This window comes from Antechinus flavipes, chromosome 5 (assembly GCF_016432865.1).
Source record: "Antechinus flavipes isolate AdamAnt ecotype Samford, QLD, Australia chromosome 5, AdamAnt_v2, whole genome shotgun sequence".
NCBI lineage: Eukaryota > Metazoa > Chordata > Mammalia > Dasyuromorphia > Dasyuridae > Antechinus > Antechinus flavipes.
In genome coordinates this window covers 292,071,780-292,095,137 of record NC_067402.1, presented here as the reverse complement: position 1 = coordinate 292,095,137, position 23,358 = coordinate 292,071,780, and the positions used below count along the sequence as shown (strand labels likewise).

The window sequence follows — 23,358 nt, the reverse complement described above, 5'->3', positions numbered from 1 at the left end:
GTAAGTTTGAGTTCCGTGGTGCCACTTGGGCTCACCTCCAGATTCTTGTCTGGACCCTCCAGCCTTCAGAATGGTGCCCATCCTCTAGCTATAGTGCATTCTCCTTTGCTCAGCTCTGGATATCTGGTCGATGGACTTGCAATTCTGGACTGCCCTGCTAGTTTGAGCAACCTCTTCCTCCCCATTCCTTCCCCCTGCCAGGTGACTCTCACAACATTTCTCAGTTTCATCTGGCCCCTAGGCCTTTTCCCTACCCCTCAGTGACCCTCCTGTGTCCTCCTCCAGAGTGTGGGGAGTCTTTCAGTCTCCCATCCTTGCCTCTGGCTTCTGGGTGCTTCTTGCCTAAGGACTCTTTCCTTTCAGACCTTGCAAGTGCAGATGCTGAGGTTCAGAGTCAGGAGAGCATGGCTAGCAAATGGAAAGGCACCAGCTGGCCAGTGAGTTGGAATGTTGCAGGTTCAAGGGCTCAGTGCTTGTGTGTCTGGGAAAGTTGGTTAGTTTTTCCTAAGCAGTGAGAATGTGAAGGGATGCTAGAAAAGCAGGGGGAGAACTGAAGCAAGAAGGGCAAGGAAGAAGCAGAGATGACACATGCATGCATTGGTTTTATGTATTTTACAAACAATTCCAGCCACCTTTCTGCCTGACCCTTGTTTTCAGCTCTCTATATGCAGATTGCCTTATCCTTACTCTCTCCCAGGAAGAGTCCCTTGCTGAAGGACTCTTCCATACTTTGAATCACTTTGCCCTTGACTCTTTGATATGTTTGGCACGAGGCCTCGGCACTTATGTTTCTGGGAAGATCGTCTACCTCTTCCCCAGCTGTGTAAAACAAAGCTTTTGTTTTGTTTTGTTTTGTTTTATTCTTCTTTTAAAAAAAAAAAAAAAAAAAAAAAAACAAAACCTCATTCCTGCACATATGCTCCCATCCTTCACTTGGGTTTGGGAGAACTATCTCTTGCCACTCCCCTTTTAGATGATGGAATATGCTATCTCCCCTCTCTTCAGGAGGCCGAATGCCAACTGATCCACTCCATAGCCTGGACAGAGTCCATCAGGAGAGGCTGGCCACTAGCCCTGCCCCCTTCCCATAACCTGACTGCCATTCAGGGCTTTGTCTTTGAGCAAAGCCATTCTCATCCTTCAGCATCCTGTCCTGCTGAAGTCTGGGACTTCCTGCTGGAGTTGGCCATGGGACAAGCTCTTCTGTCTTCAGAAACATTTGGTGACTTAAGGTGTCTGTCAGGGCTCCACACCTCTGGTCTGTTTTGTTGGTCCCATGGGTTGGGGATGCGCTCTAGGTTACCAAGTTGTCATGCCAATGGCCCACTGTCCCCTGAATCTATTGACTTTCCTTTTTTTTTTTTTTTTTTTTTTTTTTTTAAATGGATGCTCTGCTTCCTGTTATATCCCTTCCTTTCCTTGCCACTCCCAAGCTTGGCCTTCCCACGTAACAAAGAAAAACAATTAAATAAAACAATTCAACAAAATCACCCCAAACTAACAGCACATGCAACACTTAATATCCAGAAGACCCCTACTGCTAAAACAAAAGAAGATGCAATTTCTCATGTCTTCTTACAGAGCCTAGCTTGGTTGTTATAATTACAGTATTAAGATCTTTTTTTTTTTTTTTTGGTCATATTCCTTCTTTATATTGTTATCGTGATTGAATATACAGTTTTCCTGGTTCTGCTTACTGTACATTGCATCAGTTTGTATAAATCTATTTCACTGAATGAATCATATTATTTTTTTTTAATGGCACAATCATATTACATTTAAGTACCACAGTTTTATTTAGCCATTCCTCAGTTAATCAATGAACACCCATTTTGTTTTTAGAGTTTTTTTCCCTGCCACAATAAGTGCTGTGATTAACATTTTTATGTAAGTGGGATGTTTCTCTGTCTCACCCCCTGGGACTGCAAAAGGATCAAGTTACTCAAAGCCTCAATGTCCTTATCTGTGAATTATTTATATTACCTACCTTTCAAGAGTAGGTCTGTAAGATTTGAACCAAAAAATAAATGTACAGTTCTGTAAACTTTGAAGTAGCATTATTATTCTTTTCCCCAAAGAATAGCATGGGACACTTAGCCAAAAGTTCACTAAATCCAAGTATCCTGGATCCACAGCATCCTTTTGAATATACCCATCTAGTTCTGTTAACAAAGTCAGTGAGAAGTCCAGGCTGGATCTTGGTAAATCACTCCTTTTTTTGTTATATGCTCTAGCTATTTTTTTCTATCTATTAGAGAATTTTACTAGAAATGGACTTCATGTTCACTGACCTATGTTCACAATCTACTTTAAAAAAATTAATATGACATTTACCATCCTTCAGTCTTCTGTCTAGCCTTGGGAATATAACCCTCTACTGGCTCTTCAATGGTAGAGTTTACCACTCTTGAAATTGGTCTTATTAAGACTGCTTTACAGGTTTAACATTCGTCTTTTATTTACCTACCTTTGATTCTGTCTTCTGCACATCTTTTATTTTTTAAAATAAATTTGTGATTGGTATCTTATGGTTTCATATTACTTTCATTTCTCGAGGTTTCATATCCCACCTCCCTCCCAAAGACAGACCATCGCATATAACCCAAGAAGAATCACAACAAAAAAGGAAAAACCCAGTTCATCAATACTAACCAATTCATAGGAAAAATTTAACGTTATGAGCAGTGTTCCTTACCCAGAGCCTCCTGCCCCTGCAATGAAAGGAGGGAGTTATCATATCTCTTCTTTGGGGCCAGGCTCACTTCTGATAATTTCACATTGTCTTCTGTCAGTTGTTTTGTTTTTGTTGTTTGGATATTGTTCTTGACAAGATAACACTGCTGAAGTTGTTGTGTTATTTGTTTTCCTGGTGGTTCTTTCTTAATTATGCCTCTGTTCATCTATACTTTCCCATGCTGCTTAGTAGTCATTGTACTCCTCATTTCTTTGAGCACAATGATACTGGTAATATTCCTGTATGACATCTTGTTTAGCCCTTCTTCAATCGGGGACATTTACATGGTTTCCAGTTGTTTATGATTACAGAAAAGGTTGCTATAAATATTTCAGTATTGGGGGGCAGTTTCAATCAGTGATTTTCTTGAATAAATGCTTATCGGTACCATCTCCGGATCAAAGTGCATGGACAGGCTGGTTACTTTTTATGCATAATTTCAAATGGCTTTTCTAAAAGTTTGAAGCATGACTGCATTAGAGTGGCTGTCTTTCTACATTGATGGCAAGATTGACCACATCTTTGCCAGTTTGGCTTTGATGTAAAATGTTTGAATTGTTTTGGTTTATAGCTACCTTATTTATAACTATTTGGAACATTCTTTTAGAAGGTTGTTAATAATTTGCAATTTTTTGAAACCTATTTCTTATTATCTTTTGACTTCCACTGGGGAGTGGCTTTTGGACTTCACAATTTTCTTTTAAAAATGTCAAGGTCCCTGGTGAAATATCAGATACTTCAGACAATTCTTATTTCCCTTCTTCACCAGAATTATTTCCTTCTGTACCTTCATAATTTTATTCTTGAAAGTGCTCTATCCCAAATGGGCTGATTTTAGGTCATGGGATCTTCCTTTTCCTTTCCATCCTTTGACATCTGCTCTCCCCAAATATAGCATGCATGTCAGGCTAGAGCTAGCTTTCTTCACCAGGACAAATTTTAAGAGGGAGTAGTCACTTCTCTCTAAGATTACCAGCATGTCCACCGCAGCCAGTAATTCCTCCTTGTTTGTGAGGATCAGATTCAGAACAAAAGTTCCCATTATTGGTTCCTCTACATTTTGAAGGAAGAAATGATCATTCAGTTAAACCAAGAATTCTTCCAGATTTGGGCTTCCAAGTTTTCCTTTCTAGTGTTTTGGCCATCTTAGTTGTGCTTGAAGATTTTACAGAGTCTCAGCATCACAGATTTTGATGGTTGGAAGGGACCCTAACAACCATCTAATTCAAACCCAGACAGAAAAAGAACCCTCTTTATCACACGTCCAGATGGTTCTCTAGCCTTTATTTGAAGACCTCAGAAAAGAGGGATCTGCTGCCTCCCTTGGGCCCATTCCATCTGGGGACAGCTCTCATTGTTAGGATGTTTTTCTTGACGTCAAGACTTAATTGGACTCTTTGTAATTTCCTCCCATTGTCCCTGGTTCTTCCCTCTGGGGCCAAACAGAACAAAACTAATCTATCCTCCACATGACAGCCGTCCAAATATTTGAGTACAACTATCATATCCTCCCTTCATTCCTCTTTTTAGGCAAAACAACCCTGTTTCCTTTATATGTCAAGGTCCTTCACTCCCCTGGTTGCCCTCTTCTGGACACCCTCCAGATTATCACTGTCCTTAATAGGTGATGCCCAGAACTGCACACAATACTCCAGATGACCTCTCTGTTCCTGGAAGCTCCACATTCTAGAGCTGCCAAAAGCACCTTTTTTTGTTGGCTTGGCAGTGCCATATCCCCCTGATGAGTCATATCAATCTTGCAGTCCATACAAAGCCCTAGATCCTTGAGAGACCAAATGCTGTGCCTCCAGAATGCTCTCCTTGTGAAGCTGGGCGTGTTCCATACCCAAATGCAGATCTTTACATTCATTTCTACTGAATTTTATTTTGTTAGATCCAGTCCAAGGCTTGAGCCTTTTAAGAGCTTCTAGCATTGGCATCCAAGGTACTAGTAGCCCATGTTGGCTTGGTACCACCAGCCAATTTAGTGAGCGTCTCCTTGTTCTTTTTTATGCAAGTCACTGTTACATGCTCCAAATAGCCCAGGACCCATCCCTAATCCCTGAGGACACCCTATGAGGTACCTTCTGCCATGTTGATATTAAGCCATCGATGACTACTTTTGGAATACATCCAACCAGTTCTGAATTTATCTAATTGTAGGATTGTCTAGGCTACTTTTTTCCATTTTCACAGGAATAAGATGTAATGTTTTATTAAAAACTTGGCTACAATTTAGGTACATGTTATCTGTAGCCTTCTCTTTCTCAACTAGTTTAGTAATACTGTCTAAAAAAGGAGATGAGTTTAGGCTGGCAGGAGCTGTTTTTGATGAAGCCCCATTGGCTCTTGGTCATTATCTCTGCTGTCTTTTTGAGATGTTCATCAGCTATCTCTTTTAATGATGAGTTCTAGAATATGGATAAGGAGGTGTGTTCATTGGATTTTTCTTTTATCACACACACACACACACATACACACACACATATTCACTCATACACATAGGTTCCTTTGCCTGGGTTCTTGTGGGATGCAGCAGAAACAGGCTGTAACTTCTTTTCTTTTTAATTATTTTTTCATTGTCAAACCATTCTTTTAATTGAAACTTTTTATTTTCAAAATATATGCAAGGATAATTTTTCAACATTGACCCTTGTAAAATCTTGTGTTCCAATTTTCCCCCTCCCTTTCCCCACTCCCTCCTCTAGATGGCAAGTAATCCAATAAATGTTAAACATGGTAAAATATATATGTAAATTGAATATAGGCATACATATTTACACAATTATCTTGCTGCACAAGAAAAATATGATCAAGAAGGAAGAAAAATGAGAAAGAAAATAGAATTCAAGCAAACAACAACAAAAAGAGCTATGTAGTGATCCACACTCAGTTCCCACAGTTCTCTCTCTGGCTGCAGATGGCTCTCATCATCACAAGATCATTGGAACTGGCCTGAATCATCTCATTGTTGAGAAGAGCCATGCCCATCAGAATTGATCATATAATGTTGTTTGTTGCCATGTACCATGATCTGGTTCTTCTCATTTCACTCAGCATCAGTTCCTGTAAGTCTCTTCAGATTTTTCTGAAATCCTGCCAATCCTTTCTTATAGAACAATAATATTCCATTACATCCATATACCATAACTCATTCAGCCATTCTCCAATTGATGGGCATTCACTCAGTTTCCAGTTTTTTGCCACTACAAACAGGGTTGCCACAAACATTTTGGCACATGTGGGTCCTTTTCCCTTCTTTAAGATTTCTTTGGGATATAAGCCCAGTGGGAACACTGCTGGATCAGAGGGTATGCCCAGTTTGATCAGACTGTAAGTTCTTTGAGGAGGTTGGCATAGCACTGTGTTGTGTGAGGCACCCCTTTACTAGAGGTCCTCTATCATAGGTGGAGTCATCACATATCAGGGACGCTGTAGAAGACATTTTTGTTTAAGTTGGACTGGATTTCCTGGGCTGTTTTTTTGGCTCTGAGATAGTGTGATTCTGGCAAACCTATGCATGCTCTAATGCAGGCTTGTCTGATTGAGAGTGGGGAACAATAATGGGACACATGAGAAGTCAAACAGAAACCAGATTGGGGCTAGACTTCTGATCTCATTGGTACTGGGAAATCCCAGCTGGGGAAACTCTCTTTACCAATAAAGGTCAGTTCAACTCAAAGAGTGTTGCTTAGAGCACTTATGAATTCAGTGACTTGTCCATAGTCAAATGGAATGAGCCAGTAAATGTCAGAGATAAGATCTCAACTTACTGGCTTTGACCCACCTAACTCTCCACTTTGCCACACCGCACCTCCAAAGTAATAAAGTATTTAAATGGAGGTACAGGATGGTGATGGAAGGAATTCCATGAGGAAGGATCTCAGGATCCTTCAATTTAAAATATAGTTTGGTAAATGTATTTCAGCTCGGTTTCCTTGGTAATCCTGTGTATTTTATGATTTTTAAAAGCAGGGGCTCAATACTTCACCCGTTTCAAAGGGTCCATGAAACAAGAAGCCATGCCTTATATGGTGGAGGGAAAGCTGCATGCTAGGTACTTAAGGCAGGTTTTGAGGAGGCCTTGGTTGCTATACAGGATATGTAGGCTTTGGAAAAGGGGACCTAATGGAGACAAAAATGTAAGAGTTGAAGCCATTTGGGTAAATCCTACCATTTTCAGATGGGGAAACAGACAAATGGTGAAGGAACAGAAGGAGATACAATGGAGAGTCATATGAGGAAGGGGTATGTGAGAACCAATAAGAATAGTGGCTAGTTTGAACTGTAGCAGTGAAATATAAGACTAAGCAAGGGAGACAGGTGGAGGCCAGCAATGGGGAGCTATTGAAGGACTTTGGAAAGGAGACTACCTGATTGGTGACTGCAGGAGGGATGGGATGTGGGGAGACTGGAAGCAAAGACCCTTGGGAAGAGGTTTTATGGCTGTCCATTGAGGAGCAGATGAAGGATTAGATTGAGGTGGGATTGAACAAAGACATTTTAAAGGATGGTTCAATAGGATTTGGTGATAGAGGTGATAGGGGATGGGGAGGGACAAGGAAGAGAGATAGCTTGAGATTTTTTAACATCTAGAGACTTGTGGTGCCATTTATAAAGAGAGGGAGGGCAGGAAGGCAATGAGCTGTTTAGCCAGGGCCCTGAGGATTGGACATTTGTTTAGATGTGTACTAGTGCCCATACTGTCTTTCCTAGCTATCCAACAACTGTCATAAATTTATCCCTAGACTTGCTCATCATCCTTTCATCCACCTCAAGATTATCAATGTCCTTATGCCCAATGGCCTTAATTATGTCATTCACTAAGTCGCCACTATGGATGATTTCATTCCTGCACACGTTCTAGATCCTTTGAGATCCTTCTAGATTCAGCCTTCCCCTTCCATCTTGGGATGGGGTCTCACACCAGCATAATTGTTCTTCTCCAAGCCCTTATATTCGCCTGCTGTTTGCTAGGCAAGAGAAAAACAAAAACAAGAAAGAAAACGATATCTGCTTGTCTTCAATAGGAATTAGTCTATGAAGTGACGTTGGTGTTTACTGATAAATAAATATAAAATTGACACGAAGTAATGCATTATTATTGTTCTTGTGGGGGAAGGGGAGGAGAGTTCTAATCTGGAGAAGTTGGTGCTTGAGTTGAGCCTTAAATGGAGGCAGGGATTCTAAGATATGGAAGTTAGGAGAGAGAGCATTTCAGGCAGAGGGGCAGAACCTATGCATAGGTCCAGGAGATAAAACGTTTTGAATGGAGAGTGAGAGTGAGAGTGAGGGGGGAATAAAGGAAACTGAAGCTGGAGAGATGGATTGAAGGCAAGCAGAGAAGTTTGTAATATATTTTAGAAATAATGGGGAACCAATGGGGCTTCTGGAACAGGGTGACCCAGTCAAATACCTCATTTATGAATATTCAGTTAGTTACTATTTAGAGAACTGAAAGAGAGGAGGGAAGAGATTCGAGGCAGAAAAAGTCACTAAGGAGTGGTCCAGGAGAGAGGTCCAAGGGAGAGAAGAGGAGGGACTGAATGTGGGCAGTGGCTGTGTTGGTGATGAAAACAAAATTGCCAATACTTAGCAGTTGCTAAGTATTGCATCTAGGGATGGGGTCGAGGATGACTGAGGCTAGGTGACTGGAAGGATGATTGGTACCCTAGGATGTATTCAGGCCTAGGAACATTAAGGGAAGGGTCAGGAAGAATTCTGCTTTGAACATAGGGAGTCTTGACATGTCTTTGGGACATCTGGGTGGAATCCACAGGTAGGTAGACATGGAAAACTGTAGTTCAGTAGAGAGGCTAGTCCTAGATGTATGATCTGGGAGTTAGTAGCAAACTGTTGAATCCATGAGAATTGATTGGGGCACTATCAGAGTGTAGCGTGAGAAAAAAAGACAGTCCAGGACAGGACCTTGGAATATACCCATTGTTATGACTAATGAGCTGGCAAAGGAGACTGAGAATGAGTGATCAGAGAGGTAGGAAGATCTTTGGGAGAGAACAGTCATGAAAACCCTAAGTGAAGGTTGTGTCTAGAACAGTGATAAATAATGTCCTCAGCTCATGTAGGATAAGAAGTGAGACAAAGCTCTTGAATTTGAATTAAGAACTGGATGCTGATCTTGGAAATAACATTTTCCATCAATTAATGGCATCAAAGTCAAGATTCAAAATGGTGGAGAAAGGATGGCAAAGTTCTTGATGCAAACACGAAAGTTAGAAAAGGAGGCACCCAGAGAGATTATAGGGCAAGGTTTCTTATTTTTTTATTATATATATTTTTATTAAAATAATTTTCTTAGTAGTATTTTATTTTTTTCCAATTACATGTGGAGCTAATTTTCAATATTCATTGAGTTCCCTACTCCCTGCTCCATACCCCATATGGCAAGGATTCTTAATCTGGGGTCCAAAGATTTCTAAGGAGCTCCCTGGATAGATTTTAGGAGGTCCATGGAAGTCTGTGGGGAAAAAATGACATTTTAATTTTACCAACTTCTAATTGAAATTCAGCATTTCTTTCAATTATTTCAAAACATGATTCAAAACACATGCTTCAGACTGCCAAAGAGGTTTACAAAACAGTTAAGAACCCTTTTAGATAAGAGAACCTAGGATGGAGCCCTCGGTGAGACCCTTAATTAGAAAATTTGTTGAGGATAAAGATCCAGCAAAAGAGATTTAAGGAGAACAGAGAGCCATATGTCATCAAAGTCCAGAGCAGAGAGACTAGCCAGGAGAGGCTGGTCAGCAGCACAGAGGTCAAGAAGGACGCGGACTGGGAACAGACCATCTGGTTTGGCAAATGAGACTGGTGGTAATTTTGGAAGGAGCAGTTTCATTTGAGTAATGAGGTCAAGAAGCCAGATTTCAGAGGGTTTGGAAGAGGGAGAAATGAGGAAATGAGGGCCAAGGGTATACCCAGTTTTGTCAAGGAATTTGTGCCTAGAACATAGTAAGCATATAGTAAATATTTATTGATTGAATTTGGTGGAAAGACGAGGAAAGATAGTGTGAGATGTGTTTGTTTCTCAGGGTCCAACTTCCTTTCCACCAATAATCTTTCCTTTTTGACTGTCCTCTTCCTCTCTGCTGAACTTCTCCGTTTCCTTTTGACCTAGTGATGGTAGGAATTTGAATCCATCTGGTTTCCTCAACCTCTCTTTTTAGACAGTGTCAAGAAAAGACTCTTACATTCATGCCAGTTGCACAAGAGCCTCCACCTCCTGGCAAAGGACAGGGAGGGTCAAGGAGGATGTTATTCCACCTGGTCCCCTGGTTGGTTGCCTTTCTTGGCAAAGTGCCCCATTTCCCAAGGGGACTGTTTCTCTTGTCAACACCATTCCCTGTTCTTTGTTCCAGAACGTCTGTCTCATGGGTAAGGGAGAGTGATCAGGAATTCCTTTCTGGAACATGAGGATAGATTTAGAAATAGGAACTGTTAGAGGTCATCTAGTCCATGGCTTCTTTAACTTTTTCTTCTTGACCCCTTTTCACTGCCAAAATTTTTACATGACCCTGGATATGTAAATATATAAAAGGGATATATAATTCAGATATTTACTACTAATAAATCATTTTACAACCCCATATTTAGTTAGGAGACCCCATATGGATCATGAACCAATCTAAGAAGCAGGGATCTAATGCAATCCCCTTATTGTATTGATGAGGAGGTTATGTGACTAGAAGGTCATATGGGTGATAAATATTAAAGCTGGTTCTTGAACACAGGCCTTCTGAGTCCAAATGAGATCACATCAAGAAACTTGATTTACGGTAGCTTCCTAGTTTTGCTAATTATTTTTATTTGCCAGGTGCCAACTCTTCACTCTTTTTATTTTGGCTGATGGATCAAAAGTATGGTCAATGTCCTTTTTCAATCTCAGTGCCCTAGAATAAACCCCAGTTGCCCTATCCTAAGTAGAGGCTTGCGATTCTGATTCTGCTGCTTACACCTCCTCTCTTTTTTGCCCCAAGATTTGGACAAGTCATTTTCATTCTAGGTCTTAGTTTCCTTGCCTGGAAAATGTAGGCGTTGAACTAGATAATTTCTCAGGTCCTTGACTGCTCTATATCTGATGATTTAGTGATGCAGACAAGGAACAGTCAAGATGACTTGGACATAGAAGTTACTGGCAGATAATAGGGGGAAGTTGGATGGCTCAGTGGATAGAGTCCTGGAGTCAGGAACACCTGTATTCAAAAATGGCCACAGACATTCAAGTCACTTCGCCCTCTTTGCCTCAGTTTCCTCATCTGTAAAATAAGCTGAAGAAAGAAATGATTCCATTCCATTGTCCTTGCCAAGAGAAGCCCAAATGGGGTCACAGAGAGGAAAGACATGATGGAGAGGAGTTTTCAGGAGTCAGAGAGTTGAAGGCAGGAGAGAAGGGCTGTAAGGGAGCAAGTATCAATGATGGGGTAGAAGTAAAGTCCCCTGGTCCTTCGACAGGAGCTTTCCAGACTGAGGAGGGTGTGGGGCCGATGAATTCCAGCGATTATCCATCCATCCCGACTGGAACACTCGACCCCCTAGCCCACCTCTCCATCAGAGTAGTGCAGAGCACTGGGGGGACGGAGGGAGGTAGCCAGCCACTCCCCAGTTTGCTCTGCTCAGATCCATGAATGCTGATCTCAAACTCTCCCTGGGCCCATCAGTCCACTTTGTCCAGGGCCCAGGCCCGGCTCCCTGGGCTCGTGTGTTGTCCGTTTGTTGGGGCATGTGCCGTGTCCAGGCATGGGCTGTGATTGGGCGGGCGAGGGGCTGGGAGGGGGGGCCATGTCTGGCCACCGGGCTAACACTCTCTCATTGCTTTCTTCTTGCCCCATCTGCATGTGGCTGCTCTGTCTAGATGGGCGGTGGGTCCCGAGCGCCGGCTGTGTAAGTGAGCATGCCCCATCCCATGCCTCTCACCATTCCACGCGGGCCGGGCCGGGGGCGGCCAGGGGGCCAGGCAGGCGAGCTTGGGGTTGGTGGCGCAGGTGGAGCTGCATGAGGCTTGGATCGCTGAGCTTGGTCGTTGCGTGAGCTGCCTCACCTCTCTGCTTTTGGCCTCTGGGGGCCGCTGGGCGGGCTGGCCTTGGGGGCGGATCTATTCTGCGGAAAGGCCCGGAAGTGAGGCGGCTGCTGTCCAGTACGCCCAGTCTGAATATGCGTCTGGCATGGGCACTAATGCAGCCGCGTTTGCTGTCTTTGTCTGCTGCACTTCAATCCCACCTGATCCAACTCCCCCTCGTCCCCGTAGGAAGGCAGGTGGGGAGGGAGGGGAGTCGAGAGTTCCAGGGACTACGGTCCTGGGAGTACGTAGGGGATTAGTGTCCTTGGAGCTCTCTGGCCTGGGGGGATGGGGGAAAGGGATCCGAGAGGATGGACGTAGACCTCCGGGTTCTTGGGGACCGCTGGCTTTGGAGAGTCAGTGCCTGAGGGGCGTCGTTGTCCCCGGGAAATCATGAGCAGGAGTGGAAAGAGAGGAGGGTCAAGCGTTCAGAGATCTGCCCAGAAGCCTGGGGTTCAGGAAGTTATCTTTAGATGCTGTTTGTCCTTCTACCCAAAGGCCACGGGGGAGGAGGGAGAGACGCAGGACTCTCTCTCCCGCCCGACACCGTTAGGCCTGAGTAGCATGGAGGACAGGGCCACGAGAGGAGCCGGCTGGCCCCCAGCCCCTCAGCCTTGGTCTCTGGAGGCCCCCTCCTCCTGTCTTCCTCTGACCCTAGCCTCCCCAGGTTCCTGGGGTCTCGGTGCGGCTCCTTCCTTCCCGCTATCCCCCCCACCCCACCCCCGGCCCAGCCTTGGTCCTTGGCCTTGACCCCTCTCCTCCCCCGCAGGCTCTTCAGCAGCCTCGGCGAGCTGAGCTCCATCTCGCAGCAGCCGTCGCCCCAGCCCCAGCAGCAACAGCGCAGCGGCGTGGGGCCCCCGGGGCCCGGGGCCTCGTACACCGTCCGGCCCGGCAGCCGCTATCCCGTGGCCCGCCGGACGCCGAGCCCCGTGAAACCGGCGTCGCTGGAGCGCGTCGAGGGGCTGGGCGCAGGTCCCGGGGGCGGCGTGGGGCGGCCCTTCGGCCTCACTCCACCAACCATCCTCAAGTCGTCCAGCCTTTCTATCCCCCACGAGCCCAAAGAGGTGCGCTTCGTGGTGCGCAGCGTCAGCGCGCGAAGCCGCTCGCCATCTCCTTCGCCCACGCCGGCCCCCGGACCCCCGGGGCCTGGGCCCGGGCCCGGACCGGGCTTGGGAGCCGCCCCGGGCCCCGCCCGCCCCTTCCAACAGAAGCCGCTGCAGCTCTGGACCAAGTTCGACGTGGGCGACTGGCTGGACAGCATCCACCTGGGCGAGCATCGGGACCGCTTCGAGGACCACGAGATCGAGGGCGCGCACCTGCCCGCGCTCACCAAGGACGACTTCGTGGAGCTGGGCGTGACGCGCGTGGGCCACCGAATGAACATCGAGCGTGCCCTCAAGGCGCTGGCCGACAGCTGACCGCGCGCCCCCGGCCCCGCCCACCCCGCCGGGCGCCCTGCCGGCAGGGCCCCCGCCCGCCCCGCGCCGTGGGCCTACCCCTCCGCGTGACGCGAGCTGGGTCCCTCCTCCGCGGGGGCACGCGGGCTGGCCTCTCCGCGGACAGGCCCGCCTGGTCCCCGCCGCGCCACTCCACCAGACGTCGGTCGGGCCCCACCCCTCTCTTTCCCCGGAGCCCCCGCCCACGCCCGTCCGCCTTTTCTCCCAGTGCCCACCCCAGTATCCCCCAAGCCCGCGTCGCGGCCCCGGGGCCGGAATGTTGCATGAATCGTCCTGTTTGCCGTTGCTCGGAGAGTCGCCCTGTACATTGCTTATCGCCCCCGTCCCCCTGCCCTGCCCCCTCTCCCCCAGCACGTGGTCCTGAAGGGCGGGGCGGGGCGGCCCGGCATGCGGGGGCCGGGCGGGGCTGAGCAGGGCCCCCCTCCCCCCGGGTTTGCATATTTTTAATCTGCTCTATATTTGGAAGGAGAAAAGGAACAAGCGTCTCTGTCCCGCCCCCACCCCCGGCCCGGCCCGACCCGGCCCGGTCCGGTTCGGCTCTACTCAGTTTAGCCGCGTCGGGCCGAGCGGGGTCCGCCGGAACCGGGTGCGCCGGGCCCGCGGCCGCCACGTCTTCCACCTCCCAGCGCCTTGCGGGGCCCGGCCTCACTGCCACCCGCCCCCGCGGCCCCGGCCCGGCCCGGCCCGGCGCGGAGGAGGGGGGGCCGGGTCCGCTCCAGCTGGTCTGGGCTCCGCCAACGCCCCCCCGCCCCCCCGCTGAGCTGGTCCCGGCGCGCCGCCTCCCCTCCCCCCCTTCAGGTGCTGCAGGAAAGGACGAGTGAGGCCTCGCGCCCTCCGATCCTGCTCCGCCCCCAGCACACGAGGGGCCGCGGCTGGCTTGGGAGACAATAGCCAATAAGGGGGGCAGCGAGGACCCCCGCCCTCCCCCGTCCCATCTCGGGGTCCCTACTCCAAGCCCCGCCTCTCGGTCGCGTTTCACCGTCTCTGCCCGCGTCTCCCCCAAGGGGCCTCTCCTCCGGATTCAGCGGTCACCAGAGGAGGGGGTCTCCCCCGGCCCCCCATGCAGCTGCCAGTGTCTGGGATCCCCAAAGAGGCCCTCCTCCCTCCCCCATTCCACCCCTGCCTCGGGGGAGATTGTACGTGAAGCCGCGAGGCTGTGCGCAAGTGTGCCAAGGGGGTGGGGGTGGGGTCGGCGGGCGTGGGCATGCAGTAAGCGATCAGGGCTGAGTGGGCACCGAGCCTCCCGTCGGTGACCCAGACCGTGTGCGACTGTCCGGGAAACGTGGGGCTGTGGAGGTGCGTGTGCGTGCTTGCGTGCGTGTGCCTGTGAGAGAATGTACCTGTGTGAGAGACCGGCCGGCTGTTTGGGCCTGGGAGCGAGTGCCCACGGGAAGTGGGCAGGGCCGGAGGGGGCCGCGCTAGTGGCAGGCCGGGCCCGGACCTCCGGGCCCACTGCCCGAGTGTCCGAGAACGAGCGTGTGCGCACAGGCTTGGCCCCCTCGCCGAGGGCCTGCCCGGTTCCTCCCAAGCTCGGGGAGGAATCTGGGGGCAGGGAGGAGAGATGGTTTTGTTTATCGGATTCATCTTCCTCAGCCTGGGGAGGCCCAGCCCGAGCAGCTCTTGCACCTCGGGAGGGGTCTACCGGTGACCCCTCCCCTCGGAGCGACCTCCCATCAGCTCCTAACAGAGTCCCAGGTCGGGGGCGGGGAGGGGGGAGAGACCTCGGAGCTCTGGCTCCCCCAACCTTTTGCCTCGGCTCAGGGGAGGGTGCTGGGAATCTCGGGGGCTGTTTTCATCTTGAGATGCCCCTCCCCCCTCCTCTCGGCCCGTTCCTTTCCCCCCTCCCCCACGGCCCCTTTACTGTGACTTCTAATGCTCAGCAATGACCTTTGGGGTCTGTGGGGTGGGAGGGGCGCCCTCTTGGACCTGTTTTTAAATCTGGGGGTTGGGGTCTGGACTAAGCTCCGTCCATGTCACTCACAAGGTTCTGTTTGTATTTCTAACTTTTTTTTTTTTTAATAAAAGAAAATAGAAAATTTCACACCCTAGGGACCTGGCACGCAGGTCTGTGCTGAGGTTGTTCTGGGTGTCTATACACACACACACATACATGCACACTGTTCTGCCCTTCACTCACCCCTCATCCCCTCCACTCTCACCAGCTCTCCCCACACACTGTTCTGCCCGCCTCTCACCCCGCCCCACAGTGATCCAGCCACAGACAGTTACAATCATAGAACCGCGCAGTAATACAACCCGACGCCACATTAAGGCACGTGTATGGCCTCCGGCCCAGGAGTCACAAAAGTCTTACAGAGTCTCACAGGGTTTCTCACAGTCTCACCCAGTCTCTGTTCCCTCCATCCAGTCTCACCCACATGCACACACACATGCACATGCATACATACACACATGCACACACACCTGTGGGTTTTTGGTTCCATTCCGTTTTGGGTTTTTAACTTGACAGGGTCAGTTCAGTTTCACCCCCGTCTTTTGTATGGAGTTCAGTGGGGAGATTTCTCCTCCCCTCTCCAGCCCCGGGGCCTCCTGACCCTGACGTTGTGATACACCCCACAGAGATCTATGTTTCTTATATTATTATTAATTATTATATTATTATTATGTAATAAATTTATAAGAAACGAGATGGTTTCAATTGCCTTTGTAAGGGGAAATCGGGAACCTCTCTGAGGGTGAAGTTGCAGAACAGTGGGGGTAAAGGAGGGATCCAAGCTGAGAACTTGTCCTGAACCAGGCCCTGGCTTCCTACAAGGCAAGAACATGAAGTCAAAGAAACACTGCCTTCCATTTAGGGTCTTTAATACTACTGGATATGGGGCACATACACACATACATAAACATACTAAATACATGAAAATTGAGAAGGAAAGAGGAAAACAGGCAAAGAATATCTGCCAAGTTCAAGAACTACTGACAGAAACGAGACAAAGTAGAAAGAATTACTGCTGAGATAATTTAGAAATACCCACGAGACAATCCTAGATGCCCATGGTCCCTGATGTCTAATCACTAATGCACTAACTATAAGCAAGGAGCAAGATTCTATTGTAAGGAGGTAGGTTGGATGTCTGAGAGATCCCACAAATATGGATTAGTCTGGGTCTGGTGAAAGGGCAGAAGGACCCAGGAGACAAGATCCTGGAAACCCATGGTCCCCAATGTCTATTCACAAATGCACCAAGTAGAGGCAACAAGCAAGGTTCATTAGAGGTTCTATTGCAAGGAGGTAGGTTGGATGTCTGAGGCATCCCAGAAACATGGATGAGACCAGATTGGTGAAGGGGCAGAACTCATTCAACAGGGACAGGAGAGATGGAACAGGTTAAGACTGCATCATAAGAAATGATGAAAAAGATGGCTTCAAAGAAACCTCTACAAACTGATGCACAAAACCGAGAAAACATTTCATCTGGCTATAATATATTAAAGGAAAGCATCTGGGCAAGATGCCAGAATTCTACCAATTCCAAGCCTACTCTCAATTCCAGAGGACCAATGATAAATCAGGCTTCTCATGTCTGCTTTAGCAAAAAAGTCACAGAGATGTACAAGCTTAGACATATAGTCAGTCAACCAACGTTTATGAAGTGTTAAGCCTCGGGGATACACATAAATGCTAAAGGAGAAGTGGGAGAGGAGAATGCTATTATTTTCCAGTTCTCCCAATGAAAGTACACTCATGAAAAGATGCAGGGGCCAATGTGGGAAGCATCTTTGGTCAAGATCAATAGTGGGACAGATTGTTTTGTCATCTGAGTAGTTGAAGAGTGGTAGGAGCATATATTCGAATGGGAAAAACATGTCAATACCTAGATACAAAATATAGACAGAGTAAATAGAAAATCATTTCAGAGGTGGGTTGTTTGTGCTTCATTCTCGAAGAGGACCATGACAGCAGGAAGGGGATTCCATGACATGCAAATGAATTTAAGGGATTTAAGGGAGGGAGGGCTGTTCAAGGTCTCCGAACTCATGTTCTTCTCCAGAGCCACATGGAGCCAGTGGCAAGATATAAATCGGACGACTAGAGATAACACTGGATATCTTAGAGATAGAGGGAGAAGATGGAATAATTGAGAAAACAACAGACTGCTGCGGCTGGGTGGAGGGTGTGTAGAGGGGACTTTTGGGAAGAACTATGGGAATCCGCTTTGCTGACCATTACTTTCAGATACAGGTCAGATAGTCACCCTTTTCTCTTTATGCAAATATTTCTGGTCAGCTGGTAGGGTGTGATGAGTAGTGTGAGTGTTTTGGGAACTTTAATTAAATCTGAAATGCTCTAACCCCATCACTCTAGGCAACTGGACCTTCTTATGGCCTTAGGTAACCAGGAAGAGATGTCAAATAAGCTCCCAGTTGGGAGCTCCCAGGAACTTGCCTCATAGGAAGGGCAGTTCAAATCAAGCAAGAGTGTCATCTTTTAGGAACAGGAATAAAATCTCTTTTCCTCCCCCCAAAGGCAACTGGAATTAAGTGGCTTGCCTAGGATCACACAGCTAGTAAGTGTTAAGTGTCTGAGGCCAGATTTGAACCCAGGTCTTCCTGACCCCAGGGCTGGCGCTCTATCCACTGAGCCACCTAGCTGTCCCAGTGTCATCTTTTAAGGAAAAACTAGTCTTGTCCATGTGGGCTGGGGGTGGGGAGAACTCTGGGAGATATCAATCAGTCTTGGTACATTTCATCCCAATGGTGACAAGTTCCCAGCACTCTTCAAGTCAAGTAATCATATACAAGGACTGCTGTGGGCTTCATATCGACTTAGTTCTATTCAATCATTCATTTATTCATTCATTCACTTATTTATTCATTTGTTTGTTTTAGTTTTTTACTTACAAGACATATGCATGGGTAATTTTTCAGCATTGACCCATGCAAAACCTTCTGTTCCAATTTTTCCCCTCCTTCCCCCCCACCTCCTCCACAAGATGGCAGGTAGACCAATACATGTTAAATAAGTTAAAGTATACGTTAAATACAATATATGTATACATATTTATGCAGTTATCTTGCTGCACAAGAAAAACCCGATTTAGAAATAAGGTAAAAATAATCTGAGATGGAAAACAAAAATGCAAGCAGACAATAACAGAAGGCATGGAAATGCTATATTGTGGTCCACACTCTTTCCCCATAGTTCTTTCACAGGATGTAGCTGGTTCTCTTCATTACTGAACAATTGGAACTGATTTGGTTCATCTCATTTTTGAAGAGAGCCACTTGACTTAATTTTAAAATGCAATGTTATCTATGGTTTATTGTATTTTATTTATTTTGCTAAATATTTCCCAATTATATCTTAATCAGGTTCTATCCCTGAGGCCCCATATTTGAACAGCCCTATTCTAGAGACCCTTTCATCATGTAAATGCTTTTAGGACATTTAGGCAGCTAGCGGCACCATAATGCATAGAGCATTCTGCCTGGAGTTAGGAAGACTCATCTTCCTGAGTTCAAATGTGGCTTCAGATACGAACTATGTGACCCTTTTTGACTCAGTTTCCTCTCTGGAAAATAAGCAACCACTCTAGTAGCTTTGTGAAGAAAACTCCAAATGGAGCCATAAAGATCTGGGAGAAATTGGCAGACAGATCATTGTTGAATCCATGGGAATTGATCTCAGTATGAGAATATACAAGGAGAAAAGTAGAAGGCCCAGGGACTGAAAAATGACCGAACAATTACACTAATAACAAAGGGCATTTGCTAGACAATCCTCCTGGCACAGGCAATGCTAAGGAGATAAAGAAAAAGAAAAAAAATTACGGGTACCATTCATCCCAGGAGTCACCAAAATTAAAAAGAAAAATGCAAAGGGCAAATGTGCCAAATTTAGGTTTTTCTTTCTCCCTTAGAAGGCTTAAATCTCAGATCTTGCCAATTGGGTTCATATGATAGGTGGTGCTGAGAATTCCCCATTCACATTGGGTCTCCTGATGGTGATAGGGGAGCCTGTGCAGGGCCACCACATAAGTGAGCCTCTCCTGCCACAACAATTACTTCTTCAGTACCTGTTGTCTGTAGTAAAGTGTCTAAAAGATCATATAAGTCTCACACACAAGTTATCCTGGATTCTAAGCTGATATTGAGGCTTTCCCTGGACCTCCTTTCAGTACTTCCTGTATCACCAACCCAAACCTCCACCTCCTTTGGAATCACATTAGAGGTAGAATGCAATGCCCCATTTTTGCCCCCTTGGGAGCTTATGTGGAGAATCCAGTGGGAAATTCTTTCTTTGGGGTCCACCCTGAGCCTCAGAATTATAACATAAAGTCAGCAGGAGCTCACAGGTAACAGGCTCATTGCCTGCTGGCAAAATTCTAGCAGAAGCAGATTAAACTGTAATTAGAAAATGTTTAACAAAATAAATCAAAATATGATGCAACATCATAGTGTTGATGCTAGTTTTCCAGGGGAGTATGGAATTCAAAGCTTCTTTCTTCCAAGTAAATGCTCATTTACTATAGGAAGAGTTTCCCTCCTGGGCTGTTCCTCCAAACATTTTCTGGGAAAGGGTTTTCCAATCCATCTTAGAGGACAAAAGGAAACCCCATGTAATTTCTCCAGAGCTCCTGTAATGGGCAAGGATCTTATGACCTACATCACTAAGTCCAGGAAGGGAGAAGCAAGGGCATTGAGGGTCTGTTGGCCCTATGTCCAGAAGTCACAAATTACATGTGACTGTTTGGAGAGTTTTGAAGGTTTATACCTTGTTGCTGATCTTGAATCTAATTTGGATGAGTCCCACCATCTGCTGTCTATCTTTGTCTTACTCAGGTGCTGCTGAATGGAATTGGAGAAAATCATGGAACTATGCTGACTGGGTAAACTACAAGTTTATGTTACACAATATACAGTATTCCATGATGGGCTCCCCCCCTCTTTTAAGCTTCCTTTTGGGTATTATCTTCTCCCTTTAGGCAGTAAGCTTCTTAAAAAATTTTTTTTATTATAGCTTTTTACAAAACATATCCACGGGTAATTTTTCAACATTGACCCTTGCAAACACTTTTGTTCCAACTTTTCCCCTCCTTCTCCCCATTCCCTCTCCTAGATGGCAAATAGTCCAATACATGTTAAATATGTTAAAGTTATATATATATATATATATATAACATATATATGTTAAATCCAATATATATATACATATTTATATAGTTATCTTGCTGCACAAGAAAAATTGGATCTAGAAAGAAAGAAAAAAAAACAGTCAGTAATCTTCTTGAGGCAGGGACTTTCTTATATTTGTATCCCCTAAATTATAGCACAATACCTGGCACCTAGTAAGCGCTTAATAAGTGTTTATTGATTGGCTGATTAAACTATAAAGTAAATAGCTATTTGGAGGATGGTGGGAAGAAAATATAGGATGGTTGTGGTCATACCTGATGGAAAAGTGGATTTTTTTTCATATCATAACTTAGAGAGATGCCATTAAATACAAAGAAGCTCTAAAATAAGTTGTTAAAAGCCAAAGAGATGACCAGAAAAAAGACTGAAGCAAGAGAAGCAGCTGAATATAAGGATTTGGTGACAAAAGATATTGAAGGCCATGGGAGAAGTTATTTAGAATACAGTTACTTAGACTACCAGAGCTGATAAGAACTGAACTGTTAAGTTGACTCTGAAGCTATTTTGCTGAGAGTCATGATGATTGGAAGAAATTTGCTGAGAGCTGACTGAGAGAAGAAAGACTTTATTAACAGAGAGAGGACTGAAGTCAACTTAGTTTGGCAACTTCTGGAAGCTGATTGGAGAAAAACAGGGTCTTCTGTTTATTTGAAGAGCCCTCTAGCTTTATTTTATTGCTTTCAACAACCTGAGAAGGAGAAACTTCTCTGGGAGTGACTACATTACCTTTCATTGCTATCTATAATCAAAGAAAGGTAAAGGAGAAAAACAGGCTTTGCACCTCTTTTGAGCTATGCTGATACATTTTGCCAAAAGAGTATAACCCTTTCTCAGCACCCTGCAAACGATGATCGTGTGTTTGTTAAAAGAGCTTGCCTCAGTAGCCTGAGATTATTCAAGAAATCATTACGTCCAAAAAGTGATGCTTAGTGAAAACTGTTCTATAACATGACCAAGGACATCAAAATTTGTCAGTCAGGGTCATCTCAGGCATGTTGTTTTCCCTATTCATGTGCCTTTCTGCTGTTTCATAAATATATGCCCATTATCCCCTCTAGATACTGTGCGCTTCCATAAGAGAGTTTGATTCAGGTTTATGGACATACAATTATAGTTTTATTTTGGCTTTTGCCTTCTAAACAATAATAAATATTAGAATAAATAGATTAAATATTATAATAAATAATACGTTATTTTTCAACTTGCTTTATTAAGCAAATATTTTATGTTTAAGAAACAGTGGTGTCTCTTTGAGAAAGGGATGAGGAGGGATGAAGGGGGAAATTTGGTCAATGTGAAAACCAAAGATAACAATAAAAATTTATTTAAAATAAGTCCGTGATGTCATTGTAACCTATTTGTTTTTATGGGGAGCATACTGACAGAAGCAAAGATGTTATAGGGGTGAGTGGTAAGAACTGATTTTCCCCCTCACCATAATTATTCCTCACCGCACTGAATATATTGGATTATAGTCATGTGGAAAAGACACTAGCTGAGCCCTCCACATTCCTTCCTTCCCTCCCTCATTCTTTAAAATCCTTTTAGACTTGCCAGTATAAGGGCTCATTTTGAAGTACAGGACGCCATGTTGCATAGAACACCTAGGATACATGTCCATATTCCCTGAAACAATATAAGTTACTTGAATACATTTGCCATTTTGGTTCTGTTGTTATATTCTCGGTATCTTGAACAGTGACTAGCATATAATATGTGCTTACTACTATGTGTTGTGGTGGAGGCAGCTCTGGATTTTGAGCCAGAAAACTTGGATTTAAATTGTAATCATTCATCCTAAGTAAGTCACTTCATCTCTAGGTTTTGAGTAGAAGATGAGTTTTCTGTCATTAAAGGTTTTCAAGAAAATACTCCATAAGAACATGCAGAAGAAATTGAAAAGACAAAAACTTATATGAATGGATAGTTTTAGAGGGTCCTCCTTCCCTCCCCTAGGAAATCCATGAGTTTCTCTGATCTTCAGTTTCTTCATCTGTTTGTAGCAATTGATAGCACATCATCATTTTTAGATTTGATCCTTTAGACCAGAGACCAAGGTTGTAAAAGTAAGTGCAGCCTGAATTGAAGGGAAGATAGATTAACAAGGACCATCTCCATATATGTCCTTGAGTTCATGTGTCCCCCACATTTTTCTCATAAGCTCTCCTACATGTGTGCCCCACTTGGACATGTCTCCTTGCCCCCACCAATGTGTTCTCTCTCAAACACAATCCCAGAGGAGGAGATTTTAGTTGCCCATTTAAAATATAATTGGAAAATGTTTAACAAGATAAATATACAGTACAAGATAATGATGATTTGTCCTTTTCTAGTCAATATGTGGCTAAAGAGATCTGATTTTATTGGAGTTCGACACCACCGACTTAGACAACTGCTTAAGTTCCCAAGGGCTCCCCATCCAATAAGATCATAGTAAATGAGCCCGCACTGATATTCACTTTCAAATGTCAGCTAAAGAACACAATCAGTTAAAAGCAAAGATATTTAGTGAAATAACATGGTAACAAAAATAGTCACAATATATTTCCCCCATAAATTCGGCATGCACTTTCCACAAATACATATATCGTCAATGGGGAGAATGTGCACATGTAGGGAAGATTTGTGGAAGGAACATTTTGGGGCTAGGGCTTAAACATTTAAGGGCAACTCCTGTTTCTGACCAAGAAGGGTCATTGATGTTTTCTATAGTGATATCTTTGGGCTGCCCTGATCCAGCCAGATCCCTGATGCTTTCCTAGTCTTCCTTCCATAGTTCTCATTAGATTGATGTGACCTTGCCAGACATTGGTTGACTCTATCCAATATCTCTGTGTCTGCAGCTCACCACCTATATCTTCCTGTTTGGCTGAAATCCTGGGTTAACTCTTCCTCAAGGGAAGGTCAAGTATTAATATATTCTTTTAGCTCAAAGC

At 45.4% G+C, this 23,358-nt stretch overlaps 1 protein-coding gene and 1 long non-coding RNA gene across 5 annotated transcripts in view; both read left to right on the top strand.

Annotated features, from left to right (window-relative positions):
* Nucleotides 1–13,295, top strand: part of SHANK3 (SH3 and multiple ankyrin repeat domains 3) — a 69,928-nt gene extending 56,633 nt beyond the window's left edge. For 3 of the 4 annotated variants that reach the window (XM_051962515.1, XM_051962514.1, XM_051962513.1), the window contains one exon: nt 12,580–13,295. In XM_051962515.1, the coding sequence (XP_051818475.1) occupies nt 12,580–13,228 (649 nt within the window). In that variant the 3' untranslated portion in view covers nt 13,229–13,295. Of the gene's footprint in view, nt 1–11,606; nt 11,636–12,579 lie in introns of all 4 variants that reach the window. The other variant, XM_051962517.1, reaches the window with a different exon arrangement.
* A 3,432-nt stretch (nt 13,296–16,727) lies between these two features.
* Nucleotides 16,728–21,756, top strand: LOC127564749 (uncharacterized). The gene is made up of 2 exons (XR_007954348.1): nt 16,728–20,115; nt 20,716–21,756. It is a non-coding gene; the product is annotated as an uncharacterized LOC127564749 (long non-coding RNA).
* The last annotated feature ends 1,602 nt before the right edge of the window (nt 21,757–23,358 follow it).